This window comes from Erinaceus europaeus, chromosome 14 (genome assembly GCF_950295315.1).
Source record: "Erinaceus europaeus chromosome 14, mEriEur2.1, whole genome shotgun sequence".
Lineage (NCBI taxonomy): Eukaryota > Metazoa > Chordata > Mammalia > Eulipotyphla > Erinaceidae > Erinaceus > Erinaceus europaeus.
The window spans coordinates 28,161,044-28,179,931 of NC_080175.1; the positions used below are offsets into that span (position 1 = coordinate 28,161,044).

Sequence of the window (18,888 nt, forward strand, 5' to 3'; positions counted from 1 at the left end):
ACACTGCAATATGTGAGCTCTACCAGATGCACTAACATCCAGCCTCCATGCTTGAAACTTTCTACCAAAAAGTTTAAAAATTCTAAGTCTACAAAAATGACACAAGCTTCTCTCAATATTGCTTCAAAAGTTCAACTCAAAATTCTTGCTGTACTATGACTTACTCTATCATTTTGCTTAGATCTTCATTCAAAAGTCATTTAAGTATTCTCTGCTTCATTAAAAATAGCAAAGCATCTGGGACTTGCTATTCTCTAAATCCATGTCTTGCTTTATTTTAACTTGTAGCATTTACACCTGACATGTTATAATCCACATTTGCTTTATTCCCTAGCTCTCTATATAGAATAAAAGTGCCATAAGGACAAGAGTTGTGTTCTTTTCCACAGCTGTATCTTTTTTTTTTTTTTTTCTTTATTGGGGGATTAATGTTTTACAGTCGATAGTAAACACAGCTGTATCTTTAGCACCTATGTTAACATTTGGCCTGAAGTTAAGTCTCCAATAGACACATTATTTTTTGGGGAATGGGGGCGCTGAGGATTAAACCCAGGGACCATAATACATGGGGATCATGTGTTCAACCACTAAGATATGTTTGTGGACCTTTTGTTGTTATTGTTGTTGAATACTTAAATTACAATTCTGGCAAACAGTTCAATTTTCAGTTTGTTTTCATTTGCTGAAGAGCTTAACTGAGCTTAGAAACTATTTACTTTGCATTCACTATGAAAGTCAAGTTTGATGCTATGAAAACTTGAGTACTGCAGTTTTGAGTAATGTACCTTTGTATTCCATTCTCTGATGTTTTTCATCAGGTTTATAAGAAGGCTCTGAAAATCCACTAGAGGTATCAGTTTCAGCTGTTTCTCCAAGCTCATTTTAAATAACATTAAAATCAGCAACATTATTTCACGATCCTGGTAACCTTCTGGATTTATTGATGTACACAAGCCTAGAAACTGATACAAACACAGAGACAACTTTATATTTTACTTGAAGAGCATAACTTACAAGAAGTCTTTGACAGAACAATTGGACAATAATTGTGTGGGAAATGAAACTGTTTAAACAAAAAGGCAATAATCATGTTAATAGTTGAATTAGCTAACAGTAAGTATCCTGGTCTCTATTTTTCATTTTCAACACTTACATCTCAATAGTTCAATATAATTGATTTGGTTCAGCCACCAAAATGTCTCACTGTTAATACTGAAATAAATTAAACCAAATAAAAACAGCAAAACAACCTTTAATTCAAACATTACTACTATGAAATTTCTGAAGTTGGAATTCATCTGGCAAGACATTAGTGACTTCATTTTAAGAATATTGCAAAACTGAATGGTTCTACCTTCGTGCTTAATAAACAAATGTTTTTCCTACCTTAACCACATTTAAAATGTTGGTTTCAGGAAGAGTTGAAAAAATGGGCTTGTAAGATGAATCTTCACTTCTTTTACCCAGTGTCATCTGTGTTTCAGAACTATTGAAAAATAAATAAAGCAATGTGAAATTAGGCACATGACAATTAAGAAACAGTGAACAGGACTAGCAAGATAAGTTCAATTGGGTAGTGCATCTGTTTTGCAAAGCATATGATCCAGGTTTGAACCTGGCCTTCATCAAACTGGGAGCTTCAGTGCTGTAGTGCCTTTAAAAAAAATCTCTCTCTCTCTCTCTATATATATATATATATTTAAAAAATATTTATTTTCCCTTTTTGTTTGTCATTATTGTTGTTATTGCTGTAGTTGTTGTTGGATAGGACAGAGAGAAATGGAGAGGTGGGGAAGACACAGAGGGGGAAAGAAAGATAGACACCTGCAGACCTGCTTCACCACTTGTGAAGCAACTCCCCTGCAGTGGGGAACCAGGGGCTGGAACTGGGATCCTTGCACTTCGCAACACCTGCGCTTAACCTGCACTACCGCCCGACTCCCATATCTCTATATATTTTTATTTATTTACTTAATGAGAAAGATAAAGAAACCAAAGCACTGCTCAGCTCTGGCTTATGGCGGCACTAAGGACTGAACCTAGGACCTCAGAGCATCAGGCATGAAAGTCTCCTGCATACCCATTATGCTATCTCTGCTGCCTAGCACTGTAGTGTTTTTCTTTTTAATTTTTTTTTAAGTATCTTTATTTATTTGTTGGATAGAGACAGCCAGAAATCGAGAGGGAAGGGTAGGATAGAGAGAAAGAGAGACAGACAGACACCTGCAGCACTGCTTCACCACTTGTGAAGTTTTCCCCCTGCAGGTGGGGACTGGGGACTAGAACCTGGGTCCTTGCACATTGTAACATGCACTCAGCCAGGTGCGCCATCACTCAGCCCTTTTGTTTTCTTTCTGTATTCGAAAAAGTTGTTTTGGAGTGAAGACCTGGTGATGACAAAAATAAACACTGAACAATTACTTTTTCTTTGCCTGCTGGGGTCTTGTTCCTATGCTGCTCCTATAGGATTTTTTTCCTTTTAATTTCAGATGGAGAGAGAGACAGTAGAGATGCCACAGCACTGCCTCCCCATTCAAGGATCTTCACCCCCTTTAACCCTATGTCCTGCATGGTGCTCCTACCTTTAGTATTTAAGTCTGAGTCCTTGCATATGGTAAAGTGTTCACTGTACTGAGTGAGCTATCTCCTGAAAAAGTACTTTTTCAAAAATAAGCTTTACTGAGGTATAATTCACACACAATAATGGGAATGTGTCTATTTTTAGTTTCAAAAAATAAGGGGCCAGGAGGTGGTGCACCTGGTTAAGTTCACATCTTACAGTGCACAAGGACCTGGGTTCAAGCCCCTGGTCCCTAATTGCAGAGGGAAAGCTTCATGGGTGGTGAAGCAGGGCTGCAGATGTCTCTCTGTCTTTTCCCCTCTTTATCTCCCCCTCCCCTCTCAATTTCTCTCTGTCTCTATCCTATAATAAATAAATGAAAGAGTAAAACAAATACTAGGGAAACCATCACCTAAATGAAGACAGAATATGTCTATTACCCCTAAAAGTCTCTTCATATACACCTAAAATAGACCTACTAGCTTCTTCCAAAACAGAGACCCCAAATCTTCATCCTCAATATTCTAGCCTTTGGGTTCATGATTAGTCAACAATTTGCTCTGCTTTCTATCTTACCTATTTTCCAGCCACCAGGTTCTAAATACCAAACGGACTTCCTAGGGTAGACGACCCCACCATGTATCCTGGAGCGCCGCTTCCCCAGAACACATACCCTACCAGGTTAGCTACCCTCTGGCTCCCTTATTTCAGCTTGTATTCATTCATTCATTTTTCCCCACTGATTTATATACTTTTATTTACTTTTGTCAGAGAAAGATACAGTGAGTGAGACCAAAACAATGATTAGCTCTGGCTTATGGGAATTCAACCTGGGACTTCAGAGCCTCAGGCATGAAAGGTTTTTTTTGCATAATTATGCTGTCTCCCCAGCCCTCATTTATATACCTTCATTGAGGCCTGAGGCCATTCGGAGAGTCTTGTGTATCTTTTATATCACTGAGTGACTTCTCTGGTTCAATTTTTTTTTTACTCGATATACTTAAGAGTAGGAGAGACAGCTTCTATGAAGTTTCGTTTGGTACTGTCCATATGGTGTGGGGCACAAGAGTCAGCGTATCATAAATGGTAAAGCATGAGTTCTACCAACTGAGCTGTTTCTCAGCTTTTGCTCTAAGTTTTTATTTGTTTATTTTTTTTAATTTTTATTATTTTTTTATATTTATTTTATTTATTTCCCTTTGTTGCCCTTGTTGTTTTATTGTTGTAGTTATTATTGTTGTTGTTGTTGTTGGATAGGACAGAGAGAAATGGAGAGAGGAGGGGAAGACAGAGAGGAGGAGAGAAAGATAGACACCTGCAGACCTGCTTCACCGCCTGTGAAGCGACTCCCCTGCAGGTGGGGAGCCGGGGTTCTAACCGGGAACCGGGATCCTTATGCTGGTCCTTGTGCTTTGCGCCACCTGCGCTTAACCTGCTGCGCTACAGCCCGACTCCCTAAGTTTTTATTTTTAATTTAAAAATATTTTAAATATTTATTTTAAGAATGAAAGAATTATTTATTTATTCTCCTTTGTTGCCCTTGTTGTTTTATTGTTGTAGTTATTACTACTGTTGTTACTGATGTCGTTGTTGGATAGGACAGAGAGAAATGGAGAGAGGAGGGGAAGACAGAGAGGGGGAGAGAAAGATAGACACCCGCAGACCTGCTTCACTGCCTGTGAAGCAACTCCCCTACAGGTGGGGAGCCAGGGGCTTGAACTGGGATCCTTATGCCAGTCCTTGCACTTTGCGCCATGGGAGCTTAACCCGCTGCACTACTGCCCGACTCCCTAAATACTTATTTTTTTACTGAACAGAGACAAAGAAATTGAGAGGAGAGGGGAAGACAGAGAGGGAAAGAGACAGACACCTACAGCACTGCTTTACCACTCATGAAGCTTTCCCTCTGTAGGTGGGGACCAGGGGCTTGAACCCTGAACCCAGGTCCTTGTGTACTGTAGTGTGTGTGCTTAACCACGTGTACTACTGCCTGGCCTCTTGCTCTAACTTTTTAAATATAGGTGTTTGAGTATGTTAGTTATATTTGGAGGAAATGGTTAGATTTTTCTGAATGGGCTAGGAATACAATCTTAATCTATTTAAAGTGATGGAATACAGATTTTATCTGATGATTTGTCATCTAAGATATGTTTAGAATAGTTTTAGGAGTGGTACAGAGTAGAATTCTGGATATGTAAGCCGAAATGCTGATTTCTATCCTTGGTATCTATCTCTTGTGAAATAAAGAACAGATTTTTTTTTCATCAGCAATATAAAAAATATTTATTCACTTTTCTTGCCCTTGTTGTTTTACTGTTGTAATTACTATTGTTGTTGTTGGATAGGACAGAGAAATGGAGGAGGGGAGACAGAGAGATACCTGCAGAACTGCTTCACCACTTGTGAAGCGACTCTTCTGCAAGTGGGGAGTTAGGGGCTCGAAATGGGATCCTTACACTGGCCCTTGTGTTTTGCGCCACCTGCGCTTAACCCACTGCACTACCGCCTGACTCCCGATAATAGATTTTTTAAAAATTATTTTATTTACTTTTTTAAATATTTATTTAATTTATTTATTCCCTTTGTTGCCCTTGTTGTTTTATTGTTGTAGTTATTATTGTTGTTGTCATTGTTGGATAGGACAGAGAGAAATGGAGAGAGGAGGGGAAGACAGAGAGGAGGAGAGAAAGATAAGACACCTGCAGACCTGCTTCATGGCCTGTGAAGCGACTCCCCTGCAGGTGGGGAGCCGGGGCTCGAACCGGGATGCTTATGCTGGTCCTTGTGCTTTGCGCCACCTGCGCTTAACCCGCTGTGCTACAGCCCGACTCCCGATAATAGATTTTTTAAAGATACAAATTATATCAGGCACACCTAGTTGAGCACACATTACAATGCAAAAGGCCCTGGGTTTGAGCCCTAGATCCCCACCTGCAGAGGGAAAACGTTTTAAAAAAATATTTATTCCCTTTTTGTTGCCCCTTTTTTATTGTTGTACTTATTATTGTTATTGATGTCGTCACTGTTGGATAGGACAGAGAGAAATAGAGAGAGGAGGGGAAGACATAGAGGGGGAGAGAAAGATAGTCACCTACCTGCATACCTGCTTCACTGCCTGTGAAGCGACTCCCCTGCAGGTGGGGAGCTGGCAGCTTGAACCGGGAGCCTTGCACCGGTCCTTGCGCTTTGCGCCACGTGCACTTTTAACCTACTGCGCTACCGCCCGACTCCCAGGGAAAACTTTACAAGAGGTGAAGTAGGTCTACGGGTCTCTTCTCCACCCCCACCTCCCCTTTCTCTCTTGATTTTCTGGCTGTCTCTATCCAATATATATATAAATATATATAAAAATTACATCAGCGTGACAAGGATTCTATATGAGACAGCAAGAAAAGTAGAGAATATACTTGCTTTTGAATGTAACATATTTTTGCTTTCTCAGAAGTGGAGTATATGCCTACAATGTTTAACAATTGTTTTTATTTCCTTTTCTGTGATTAGTTTGTTCATTTCCTTTACCAAATTTTCAAACTGGCTACTGACTTTTTTTTTCTTTTCCTTTTGCAATAAAACTATAGCCTAAAAGCAGAATTTCAGATATTTTCACAACCCCCTCCTGCTATATTGGTTTTTCTTTTGACTTAATTTACAATTACTGTTATGTAATTAAAAGACTTAAAAATCTGTTTATTTATTTATGGGCGGAGGGGAAAAGGAGAGAGGGAGAAGAGATAAGAGTGAAAACCAGAGCATCACTTTGGCAGTGGGATGCCAGGGATTAAACTGTTTCACTGCACATGAACTTTGCCCCAGCAAGTGGGGACTGGGCACCTGAACTTAGGTACTTGTGCACTGTAATGCATCAGCTCAACCAACTGATCCCCTCTCATCATTTTTTTATTCTCAGAGCTTTCCTGGAGTGCACATTTATGTTCACTGTTGCGCTGTTTGTAATAGCTCAGATATGGAAACAGCTCGAATGTCCAATAGATGAGTGGGTATGGGAGTTGTAGTATATACAGTGTAATACCACTCAGCTCTAAAAACATGGTGAAATTTTCTCTTGCTACAACTGGGATGAATTTAAAGAAATCATGTTAAGAGATATACGTCAGAAGGAGGATAAGTATCAGATGGCCTTACTCACAGGTGAGACTGAAGAAGCAAAGAGTAAATATAGGGTAATTTTTTTTTAATTAGTTATGACTGACTGCAGCAGACCCAAAGACTCCAAAGGAGAGATGTAGAGAGAGCTGAAAGAAGTGTTCTATGGTGCAGGAAAAGGCTAAGTTGGTAGAAGGTATGGTGAGTTAACACCTATCTCCTGTAAATGTGAAATTGTACACATATGACAAAAATTTTATAAATCAACATTTCTCCAATAAAGTGCTCTATAAACAAACAACAATTCCCTGGAAAGTATTTTGTTATACTACTTTAGAATCATTTGTATAGTTCTAGTTCCCTGCTTCCCCACCAAAAAACCCCACAAAAAAAACAAATAATACCTCTTACCAGATTATGATTTACCCTATGAAACTAATGTGTTTCTGGTGCTGACTTTTCCAATCTGAAAGCATGTGTATTCTCTCACTTATTAGGGTTTTTCTCTCTGTCTTTAGTAATGTTTAAACATACACATTTCTATTTAAGTTTATTCCTAAGTATTACACACACACACTCTCTCTCTCTGTCACTGTAAACAAAGTCTTCTTTTTAGTCTTTTAGCTGCATATACACAGTTCGTATATCTAAAGATTACTAATTTCTCTTTATTAACTTTATGTTCTAACAGCCAAACCAAATTTTTTAACTGGTTTATTATAGCTTTTCAGTTGATAAAAATATGTTTCTATTTATAAATTAAATCACTTCTGTGAATAGTGATTCACCAACTAATTTCTAATTATTATTTTTCCTCTTGTCTGTTAGGACCAGTATCTTCCAAAAGATTATAATAACAATGGTTTGTTATATCATTATATGTACATATATAACTGTGCTATGATAAAAACAATAATCTTACTGAAATTTTTTGGGAACGCTCTTATACATGATAGCTTTTAGACTAAGACAGAGGTTATATATGTAACTCAAAATTCATTTAAACTTTGAAAATTAAAAAAGAATGAAGTACTGAACTTATCAAGTCTTTTAACTGCATACACATAGCTCATATATCTAAAGGGCACTAGTTTCTCATTATTAACTTTATGTTCTAACAGCCAAACCAAATTAACTGGTTTATTATAGCTTTTCAGTTGATAATAATATGCTTCTATTATAAATTGTTTAAAATGTTTTTCTTTTTAAAAATATATACTTATTTACTAATGGATAGAGACAGAAAGAAATTCAGAGGGGAGGGGGGATAGAGAGGAAGAGAGAGTGATACAGGAGGTGGTACAGCAGATAAAGCTCTGGATTCTCAAGCATGAGGTCCTGAGTTTAATTCCCGGTAGCACATGTACCAGAGTGATGTCTGATTCTGATTCTTTCGCTCCTCTACCTTCCTCATTAATAAATAAATAAAATCTTAAAAAACAAAAAAGATGGAGAGAGACAGAGAGACACCTGCAGCACTGCTTCACCACTTGTGAAGCTTTCCCCATGCAGGTGGGGACCAGGGGCTTGAACCTGTGTCCTTGCACACTGTAATGTGAGCGTTTAACCAGGTGCACCACCCCCTGGCCCCTTAAAATAATGTTTATAGAGTTATGAGAAGAAACTTACACTAGACTGTCTTCATTAAAGTCTGGTTGAAGATTCTCCAGAGGAAACAAAGATTTAAAATCAATTCCCATATTGAAAAACACAGCTGCAATATCAGACAACGAGGGAATCCAAGGCCAAACTGGTGAATCACTGAAGGTATCTAGTTAATAGAAGAAAATTATTTTACCCCAAATTCTGGGTCCACAAACAATTGTAAAGTGATAGTTGGCACATGAATCACTATTACAATGATTTTATAGAAATGACAGTTGGTAACTATATACTAATAATTATTCAGAATGATTACATATAGAGATTATAAATTTTTAAGTGTAAAAGAGGAGACATTTATGAACAAAATACCTGAGAGTTATGAATAAAAAAGGTATAGCTCAGGAAGAAGCAACACATTTCAAAAAGACTGGAAAAAATAATGGTAAAATACTATTATTAAACAAGGGCAATTTTACCATTTTCAGTGCCAATTCAGTTCCAATTTCTCAATCAAGGTAAGTCACACTGCTTTTTCCTCCAACAGTTCTGACTGATTCGTTTATTATAAGATAGAGATAAGAAAATTATTTGCATGATGAAAGATTTTAGAACTTCTAGTTCCATTTCAATTCTGGTTTCTTTCAGTCTATGTACTTTCCAAGAATTTCACCATCTCTAAATCAGAGATAATCCTTATCCAGAACAGCCTTGGTATCCTGGGAGAACTTTATTTCCAACTTTCACACCAATCAGTTGAGCCCAATTCAAAGCTACTATATTAGTACCACCTATTAATAATAATAATAATAATAATAAGAATAAGAATATCTTTCCTGAAAGCATGCTTCCTTTGGTTACAGTTTTGGATGTACTCCTTTCAAGTAATATACCTTCAGAGAGAAGAAAACTTTCTTCTTTTTGTTTTGTTTTTTATCAGCTCTGGTTTACAGTAGAGCAGGGGATTGAATTTAGGACTGTGGAGCCTCAGTTTGCATAACTATTATTGCTATCTACTCTCAACCCAGAAGAAAACTTTCTAAATGTCATTGGCCATGACCAGGTTGTCTTAATCTGTACTCTCCTCAGCTATCAACAGAAAGAACCCTTCAGCAATGTTTGTTTCATAAAGAATCTCAAAGGTGAGAAAGCAAGTGTCATTTTTGCAGTGGATACTTGAAATTTCTTCAGTGCATAACCAATATACTACTATTGCTAATCAACAAGCTAATCAAAGTTAACTGGCTATATACTTAAACTTCCAACTATTACCCCTCACTAATGAAAGTAAGCCATGACTAGGTAAATGCTGCAAACTCCTACAATCCTTTTCTCAATAAAATAGGAAATTGCAGATAATCAATTTATTTAATTTCAATTAATTATTAAAGACTTTAGGCCACAAAATATTTTTTCTGCTCTGTATTTCTAAATACCCCGATGTATAGCAACATTAAAGACCATATATACAGCAAATAATAATATACACTATTAATTTACATACTCACCATTTCTAATTGTTATTTCCATCAATGTACTTAAAATCTGCACAGACACAATACAGTCTGTATGAACTGACATCATCTGTTAAAAGTAAATAAAATGACAGAAAATTGAAAGAAAAATGAGCAGTTACAATTTGTCAGGTATATATCAAAGTACTTCATGTGAATTTCATTAAACATTTATCAATAATCTTATTAAGTAGTCACATACACACATATGAGAAATATGCTCAGAGATTAAAACACTACCCAACATGATAAATGTGATACCTTAGAAGTTGAAATTTAAATCCAAATATAATTCTGAAGCCAAGGCTCTTTCCATTCTCATATGCTGTTCATTATTACAATGCTCATTTATAATTAGACAGATAACCTTTGAAAGTATTAAAAAATACCATTCTAGTTTATGTAATACCATAAAACACAAAATCATAAAGGAAAAAGCTGCTAATGTCAATCCCATAAGCAACAAGCCATAAAATTAAAGTATTTTGAAAAGTTATAAACATGTAGATTAATAATGCCAAAACACTTTTAAAGAAATGTTTAATGACTAGCAATCAAGAAATATGAAAAGTAGGTGAGAGAGAGAGAGAAACAGACACAGACACTGGGTGGCCCACTTAGTAGAGTGCACCAGTTACCATTCCTGAGGTCCTGGGTTTGAGGGCCCTGCTACTATGTTATGTGTGCACCTGTAGAGTGGAGGTGTAATGGCCAGTGTAGTATCCTCCTCTCTCCCTATCTCTTTCTCTCACCTTCTATCAAAATGAAGGAAAAAAAGGCCACTGGGAACAATGGTTTCATGCAAACACTTGACCCCAGTGATAACACTGCTATGAAAAACCCAAAGTAGGTGAGTAGGCAGTATGTCCAGTATCAATGTAAAATTTTGGTAAAAGTAATTTGATAACATTAGTTTAAAGATATTGCCCCTATATTTTAATCTAGTCAGCCTTTTAAAAAGTAGGAACTTATTCAAAAGCCTATCATTGTGTAGGAATTTTGGGGGAATAAAGTCTCAAGTCTTAGTTTGTGGGGGACAAAAATAATAATTAAATATTTTGGGAAATGGTCACCATAATAAATCTAGAAAGATCTATTCCCATTCAGCATTATAAGTTAAAAAAAAATCCTGCATTTCTATCTTTACCTTTGTTATAGATTCATGGATTATGATTAATAAATTTTAAATATATATTTTTCTTTTTTTGTGGCACCATGGCTTACATGTAATTCACTGCTCCTCTTGAACTGGACCTTTTCATTCTTTTTCAGATAGGGAGGGAGGTAGGCACAGCACTGCACTGGAGCTTCCCTTAGCCCAAGCCAACAAAGACAGAAATTTAAGTGTGGGATCAGGAAAGTTACTCAGCAGTAAAGAAAAGCCTTTGATACATGAGGCCCTGGGTTTTCGGACTGAGTAGTGCTTTGGTTTCTACATACACACACAAGAAGGTTTAATCCACATTCCATTTCAACTAGGCATACAGTACCAGTCAAAGAAATGCTGGACATACAAGTCTTGAGTAACAATCTTTTCATATGAGGTGATGGGTTGATTCTAGGTGGGTAACATAGTACTCTTGAGAATATTAAAACAGATGTATGAAAACATGCTGTAACATTTTGTTATCTGTGAGACTGGGGGTGAATTAATCATAGATAGCACAACACTAAAAGGAATACTGAAATAAAACTATTTATCAATGTATTGTTATATGAAATAAACACATCAAACAACCACATTTTACTTGTTATATAGCAGCAATGCATGTACATACTGAACAACCTAGAAAACAATGACTAAAATTTAACAGTCTCTGCAAATTGACAGGAACTAAGCCTTCTTATTTTGTTTAATTTCCTTTCCATTTTACTTGAAAGATTTCATAATCGATCATGCATCCCTTTGAAAATGGTTTAAAAATGTAAATTATCTTTCTATTAAACTTAGTCACAAAACAAAATCACAAGTATGCAAGAATTTTAACAGTTAACCAGCTTTAACTTAGTTTAATAAAAGATACATTGCATGATTGGTAAGAGTCTCACTGGAAACTTAAGAGAGGGATTGGGAATTCAGAAAATAATACTTAAGTATGGGAAGGGGTGCAGGTCTTAATAGTTGTTTTAAGATAGCTAAAGGACTACTTGATGAGTGTTATTTAGGGGAGCTATAGAAAAGTTAATAACACAAACAAAAACTGTAGGGAGGAAATTAAAGAAAATTAGGATTGTTTAGTGGCCTGGGAGATGGTGCAGTGGCTAAAGTGAACTCTCAAGCATGAGGTCCTGAATCCAGTCCCTGGCACCACTTATTCCAGTGTGATATTTTGGCACATGCTCTCTCTCTCTCTCTCTGTTCTGTAAATAAATAAACAAATGAGTCTTTAAAAATAATAAAACTAGGACTGTTAAAAAAAATTACCAGAGGGTGGGAGATAGCTTTAGCTGGTAAAGTGCATCTCTTACCGTGAGGCCCTGGATTTCATCCCCAGCACCACATGGCAGTACCATGGACAGCATATGGGGGGGGAGGGGAGCTCCAAGGATAGCAGATAGGTGCTTTGGTGTCTCTCCCTCTTTCACTCTAAGGATATAGAATAAAAAAAAAAAAAATGGGCCAGGGAGGTTGTTCAGCAGTGTGGTATGTGTGAGGCCCTTGGTTTGTTTCCAAGCAGTACAATGAATAAAAGAAATTACTGGGCTCCAAACAGTTTACTTCTAATCACTAAAAGCAACAACACTGGCTCCAATCTATACTGACTGCTGTTCTCTCTGCTAAAACACTGTTCTTTCACTTACTGGCAAGGCTTACTCTGTCACTTCCTTCAGGTTTTTACTTAAACTAAACTCTCACCATGTATCAAGGCCTTCATCAACTATCATATACACACTGAATTTTTTTTGTGAAGTCTGGGCCTCACGCATACTTGATATCACCATTCCCAGGCCAACTTTTTAATTCAGAGATTTAATTCAGACGAAAAGGGAAGAGATACACCACAGGTATGGGCTTCCTATGGTACTGGGGTTCAAACTAGGCTGCACACATGGCAAGGCATGCACCCTATCCAAGGAGTTATCTTACAGTAACATAAGTTTTTTAGCCCAAGACTTTTTATGTGTATATTAGCCTGCTTTTTCTTTATTACATTTAACATTTGACTTAACTATACATGTGTATATACATAAACACACTTACTGTCTACCTTTTCTATACTAGGAAGTATGCTTCATGCTTATTTTGTTGAGTACCTGTAACAACTGGCACTCAAAAGCCAATTATGCAAGAAAAAACAAAAAAAGAACATATATGGACACATAGAATTCTTGCCAAATGATACTGTTTGAAATACTGTCATCTCACAATTGAGAATACATAATTCCATGTGTTTTTTTACTTCTTATGTCCATGTAATAGTTCTTTATGTCACTAATATTCATAAAGATTCCATTTAAATAATAAAAAAACTGGGGCCAAGAAATAGCTCACCTGGTAGTATGTGTACCTTACCAAGTGCAAGGCCCTGGATTTGAACCAGGCACTACATGGAGTACCAAGTATAGCAAGGAGAAGCCAAGGTGCCTCTCTACCCCTCTAAATTAGAAAAAGACAGACAGATAAAAAATTTGGCCCTAGATGTTTCTCAGTGGCATCATACATGTGCAATGTCCTGAATTCATTCCTGGGTACCAACATGTATGTGCCAGAGTGATGTTCTAGTTCACTCTCTTTAATTAATTATCAAAATCTAAAAATAAATAAATAGTTTTTTGGCCGCAGCAACCATCTTCTAGTAAATCACCAAAATGTCTAACACAAGGGAAAGAGGAGAGATACTTGTTATATGCTCTTTAGGCCTTTTAGAAAACATGGAATTGTTCATTTAACCAAAAATATGCAGATCTATAGGTGATATCTTAGATATAAAAGGAATGGGTACTGTTGAAAAAGGAATGCAAGGGTCAGGCAGTGGTGCACCTGGTTAAGTGCACGTATTACAGTGCGCAGGGACCCAAGTTCAAGCCCCTGGTCCCCACCTGCTGGGCAAAAGCTTCAGGAGTGGTGAAGAAAGGCTGCAGGTGTCTCTCTGTCTCTCCCCCTCTCTATCTCTCCATTCCTTTTGATTTCTGGCTGTCTCTATCCAATAAATAAATAAAGATAATTAAAAAAAAAAAGGAATGCCCAATATTACCTTTGCAAAACTGAAACTCTACAATATTACCCAGCTTGCTGTTCACATTGTTGTAAATGACCAAGTAAGGGGCAAGATTTCTGCCACGGAACTGTGCTCAGTATTTCCTACTAAGTATATTAGGCATTCTAAGAGCAGAGACAGCTTCTTGGAAGGAAGGAAAATGATCAGGAAAAAAAAAAGCACACCACAACCTCAGCTTGAGCTCCCAATCTCCACCTGCAGGAAAAAGTGGTGAAGCAGGTTTGCAGGTGTGTCTCTCCCTTTGTCTCCCCTCCCTCCTCAATTTCTCTCTGTCCTATCAAGTGTAACAGAAAGGGGAGGAAAAATTGGCCCCAGGAGTGGTGGATTCATAGTGCTGGCACTGAGTTCCATCTATAACTACAGTGGCAATTAAAAAAAGGAAGCCAAAGAGAAGGATACTTGGGCTGTTCAGTGTTCAACTGAAGCACCAGTCTGTTCCACGTAGAAAGGCACACTTTATGAAACCAGTAGAAGGGAACCAGAGCTGTTGGAACCCACTCACTATGAACTCATAGCATAATCAATCCAAAACCAAGAAAAAAAAAGTATACAAGCCAAATTCTAAAAATATACATGGAATTGTCATGGCAGGGTGGTGGTGCACCTGGTTAAACACACGTTACAAAGGGCAAGGATCTGGACTGAAGCCCCCAGTCTCCACCTGCAGGAGCTTCAAAAATGGTAAACAATGCTGCAAGTATCTCTCTATCATTTCCTTACTCCAGATTTCTCTGTCTCTAGCCAATAAAAAAAAAAAGATAATAAAATAAAGTTAAAATGTGCCAGGTGGTGAACCAACTGGTAGAGTGCACATATTACCATCATAAAGACCTGGGGTTTTAACTGTTGGTCCCCATCTTTGGTGGGAAGCTTCACGAAAGAAGCAGTGATACAGGTATCTTGTCTTGTTCTTTCCCTCTTTTCCTTCCCTTCCCCTCTAAATTTCTGTCTAATCAGATTTAAAAAAAAAGGGGGGGGGGAAAGCGTAAAATAGCTTCTAGGAGCACTGAATATTTCATGGGGGTACTGAGACTCAGCAATAACCCTGGCAACAATAAAACAAACAAAACTAAACCAAGTATGTGAGCACTAGAAAACCTCTTCTGAGGTCCCCCCCCCCCAATCATCACTGGGTTTTAACACTGCAGACTTTATTTATTTACTTTTCCAGAGAAATAGAAAAGCAAAGAGAGGGAAAGAAACCAAAGCTCCAAAGCTTCCTCTAATGCAATGCAGTAGAAACTGGGCTTGAACATGGGTTGCACAAATAGCAAAGCAGAGTACTATTAAAGTGAGCTGTTTTGCTAGCCTTAGAATACCTCTTCTAAAACTAGTGCAACTAACAGTGATTTACCAGTGTGATGAAAAGTCTTAGACACAATTAATATCCTACAAACCACATGCATTTTCTTTATAGTCTTTGTACTGTTTTTATTCTAATCCAGTGAAACCATGGGTTTGATGTGCTACATTTTTTCTCTAGTAGCATGGAAATAAGATTATATTTAAAAATTTTTGACTAGGAAATACAGTAGGAGGCAAGTATACATACATTCTAAACAATTCTCTTACCCGAAAAAGCCACTTTAATACAGGTACAGGGCATTGAACATAGTGATAAGCAGAAGTAAGAAAACCTTGGGTTGTCAAAAAAATCTGATCCGTTTTTCCAGATCTGAAAAAATAAAGTGAAATCAATGATTGTTAATTTCATAATAAGAAATTTTTATCACAGGAAATCAGGAAAAATCAGGGCAGTAAGTAGTAACTCAAGTTCAAACAATGGATTGTAATCAATTCCCATTACAACAGGATGGGTTACTTATAAAGAAAATACAACTAAAAACAATAAAAAAAAAAAAAAACCCTAAACTGAAAGCCCAAAGTGATCTGTTCTTCAGGCTTTGCTCCAGATTTACATAGTTGTTAATGTACATTAACTGGCAGTGTTACAGAGGAACCTATCAAATATTAGCACTTTTTGTTGTTTTTTTCTTGTCACCCAGGGCTTTACTGTTCTGGGTGGTAGAGACAGAGAGACACAGACAGACACTATAGCACAAGCTTCCTTCAGTGCCACATTGTCTACAGCAGGGGTCAGCTTCAAACCTGGGTCAGACACACAGCTAAACAGACATCCTCCTAGCTGAGCTATCTTGACTTTTTTGGAGAGATACTGAAGCTTTCTCTAGTGAGATGAGGGCCAGGTTTGAACCTGGCAGAAAGATGGCAAAGAAGTACACTGTCTAAGTGAAAGTCTTTATCTTATACTAGGCACACTGGCCACATAGTATAAAGATCACTTTGAAGCCATCCTAGAGGCTATAACGAGTCAACTACGTTCTATCTATCCATGTACGAGCTATCAGATATCTGCAAATTTGAATGTAAAGGCTGGGGCTCCAATAGCACCCAATCATGTGCTAAGAATGGCTAAAAACCAGATTACAAGGTACAATATAAAACCCTGGATTTTCCACCATGAACTCCTTTCACAAAAGAAATACATTTCTTGTTTAATTAAGCTCTAGTTATCTTGACAGTTGCTTATATTATGTATTGATTTAACAAGGCCAAGTGACATGCTAAACAAGTATCTTTTTTATTATTTATTTATTTTATTTTTGCCTCCAGGGTTATTGCTGGGGCTCGGTGCCTGCACCACGAATCCACTGCTCCTGGAGGCTATTTTTTCCCATTTTGTTGCCCTTGTTGTTGTGCTTGCTGTAGTTGTTATTGTTGCTATAGCTGTTGTTGCTGTTAGATAGGACAGAGAGAAATGGAGAGAGGAGGGGAAGACAGGAGAGAAAGACAGACACCTGCAGACCTGCTTCACCGCTTGCGAAGCGACCTCTTGCAGGTGGGGAGCCGGGGGCTCAAACCGGGATCCTGATGCCAGCCTGTGCTCAGCGCCATGTGCACTTAACCTGCTGCGCTACCACCTGACTCCCGCTAAACAAGTATTTCACACTAATTCCTATAATTAAACAAAAGGACAGTAGAAACATGTAAAAGCTTTAGGAAACTGAATAGGTCATAACAGAAGTTAGACTTTTAGAAATCACATCACATCAGAAATCTTTCAGAGTAAATTTAACAAAGGAAAATGTCAAAAAAAAAGAAAATATTTTTATACTTACTTAAGAATAAGCTTTTCTACAGCACTTTGTCCAATAAAACCAGAGTCTCTTAAATCCAAGGTATACTGACTGAAAATTTTTCCAGAATTGAGAAAATTAAATATTTCTTCACCTGGATGATGATCAGGAATTGCATCAACTGTAACTGAAAATCTCTTTAGGAATTCCCTTTAAAAAAAGAAAAAGTTATTTAATACCAAACTGTCACATTAAGATTGGGTAGTCTGGGAGGTGGCACAGTGGATAAAGCAATGACTCTCAAGCATGAGGTCCCGAGTTCAATCTCTGGCAGCACATGTACCAGCAGAATGATGTCTGGTTCTTTCTCTCCTATCTTTCTCATTAATAATAAACAAAATCTTAAAAGAAAGATTGGGTATAAAGAAAGCTTTTTTTAAAAAAATATTTTATTTATTTATTAATGAGAAAGATAGGATAGAGAGAATAAAGAACCAGACATCACTCTGGTACATGTGCTGCTGAGGACTGAACTCAGGACCTCATACTTGAGAGTCTAGTGCCTTAGCCACTGTGCCACCTCCTGGACCACAAAGAAAGCGTTAAAAACATTTTTTTTTTTTACTTATTTACTCATTTATTGGATAGAGACAGAGAGATTAAGATCAAAGGAGGAGATAGAGGAGAAAAAGGAGACATCTGCAGGGGCCAGTTGATGGCGCACCTGGTTAAGGGCACACACTATAATGCACGAGGACTCAGATTCAAGCCCCTGGTCTCCACTTGCACTGGGAAAGCTTCACAAAGGGCTGCAGGTGTCTCTTTATCTCATTCCCCCTCTTTACCTTCTGTTTCCCTTTCAATTTCTCTGTCTCTATTCAATAGTAAATAAATAAAAATAAAATTAAATGGAAGGTTTGTGGCAAGGATGGGGAAATAGCCCAAGTACAGAGCACGGGACTTTGACACTCAGGCTCCCAATTTGATCCTTAGCACATATACTGGAGTGACTTGTCTGTCTCTTATCACATGAAACTCTCTTATAAATTAATTTAGAAAGATTTTGGGCAATACTGTGTGGAGCATACCACCATTTTATTTTCCCAACAGTATGTGCTCATCTTGTCCCTGTCATAATATATTAAAGCATGCACACTCCTCCCCCCCGGGGGGTAGGGGGAAACCAAGGCCTCACACATGCATGATTTTACTGCTCTGCACTGTTTTGTCAGTCAGAGATGGGAAAGGACAGCATGAGCACACACACACATACACAACCTCCATAGCACCTAAGCTTTCCCCATTACCAGAGTACTTTCCATGTAGTATTACTGGGTAGTACACAGAGCAATGCAGACACCCTACTTAGTGATCTATCTCTCTGCCTCTGCACACTACTTGAAAAATGCTGGGGGCTGGGCAGTAGCATAGCGGGTTAAGCACACATGGCGCAAAGCGCAAGGACCGGCTTAAGGACCGGCTTAAGAGTCCTGGTTCGAGCCCCCAACTCCCCACCTGCAGGGAGTTGCTTCACAGGCGGTGAAGCAGGTCTGCAAGTGTCTATCTTTCTCTCCCCTTGTCTTCCCCTCCTCTCTCCATTTCTCTCTGTCCTATCCAACAACAACAACAGCTATAACACCAATAACAATAAAAACCACAACAAGAGCAACAAAAATGGGAAAAATAGCCTCCAGGAGCAGTGGATTCATAGTGCTGGCACCAAGCACCAGTGATAACCCTGGAGGCAAAAAAAAAAAAAGCTAATGCATATTTAATAGACTAAAGTATAG

The 18,888-nt window shown here is 37.8% G+C and overlaps 1 protein-coding gene across 2 annotated transcripts in view; it reads right to left on the reverse strand.

The window, feature by feature from the left end:
- Window positions 1-18,888, reverse strand: part of SLF2 (SMC5-SMC6 complex localization factor 2) — a 63,064-nt gene that overhangs the window by 23,802 nt on the left and 20,374 nt on the right. For both annotated transcript variants that reach the window (XM_060171483.1, XM_060171484.1), the window contains exons 8-13: window positions 17,141-17,308; window positions 15,573-15,675; window positions 9,775-9,850; window positions 8,294-8,435; window positions 1,387-1,486; window positions 786-962 (exon numbers count right to left, since the gene is read on the reverse strand). In XM_060171483.1, the coding sequence (XP_060027466.1) occupies window positions 786-962; window positions 1,387-1,486; window positions 8,294-8,435; window positions 9,775-9,850; window positions 15,573-15,675; window positions 17,141-17,308 (766 nt within the window). The remainder of the gene's footprint in view (window positions 1-785; window positions 963-1,386; window positions 1,487-8,293; window positions 8,436-9,774; window positions 9,851-15,572; window positions 15,676-17,140; window positions 17,309-18,888) is intronic.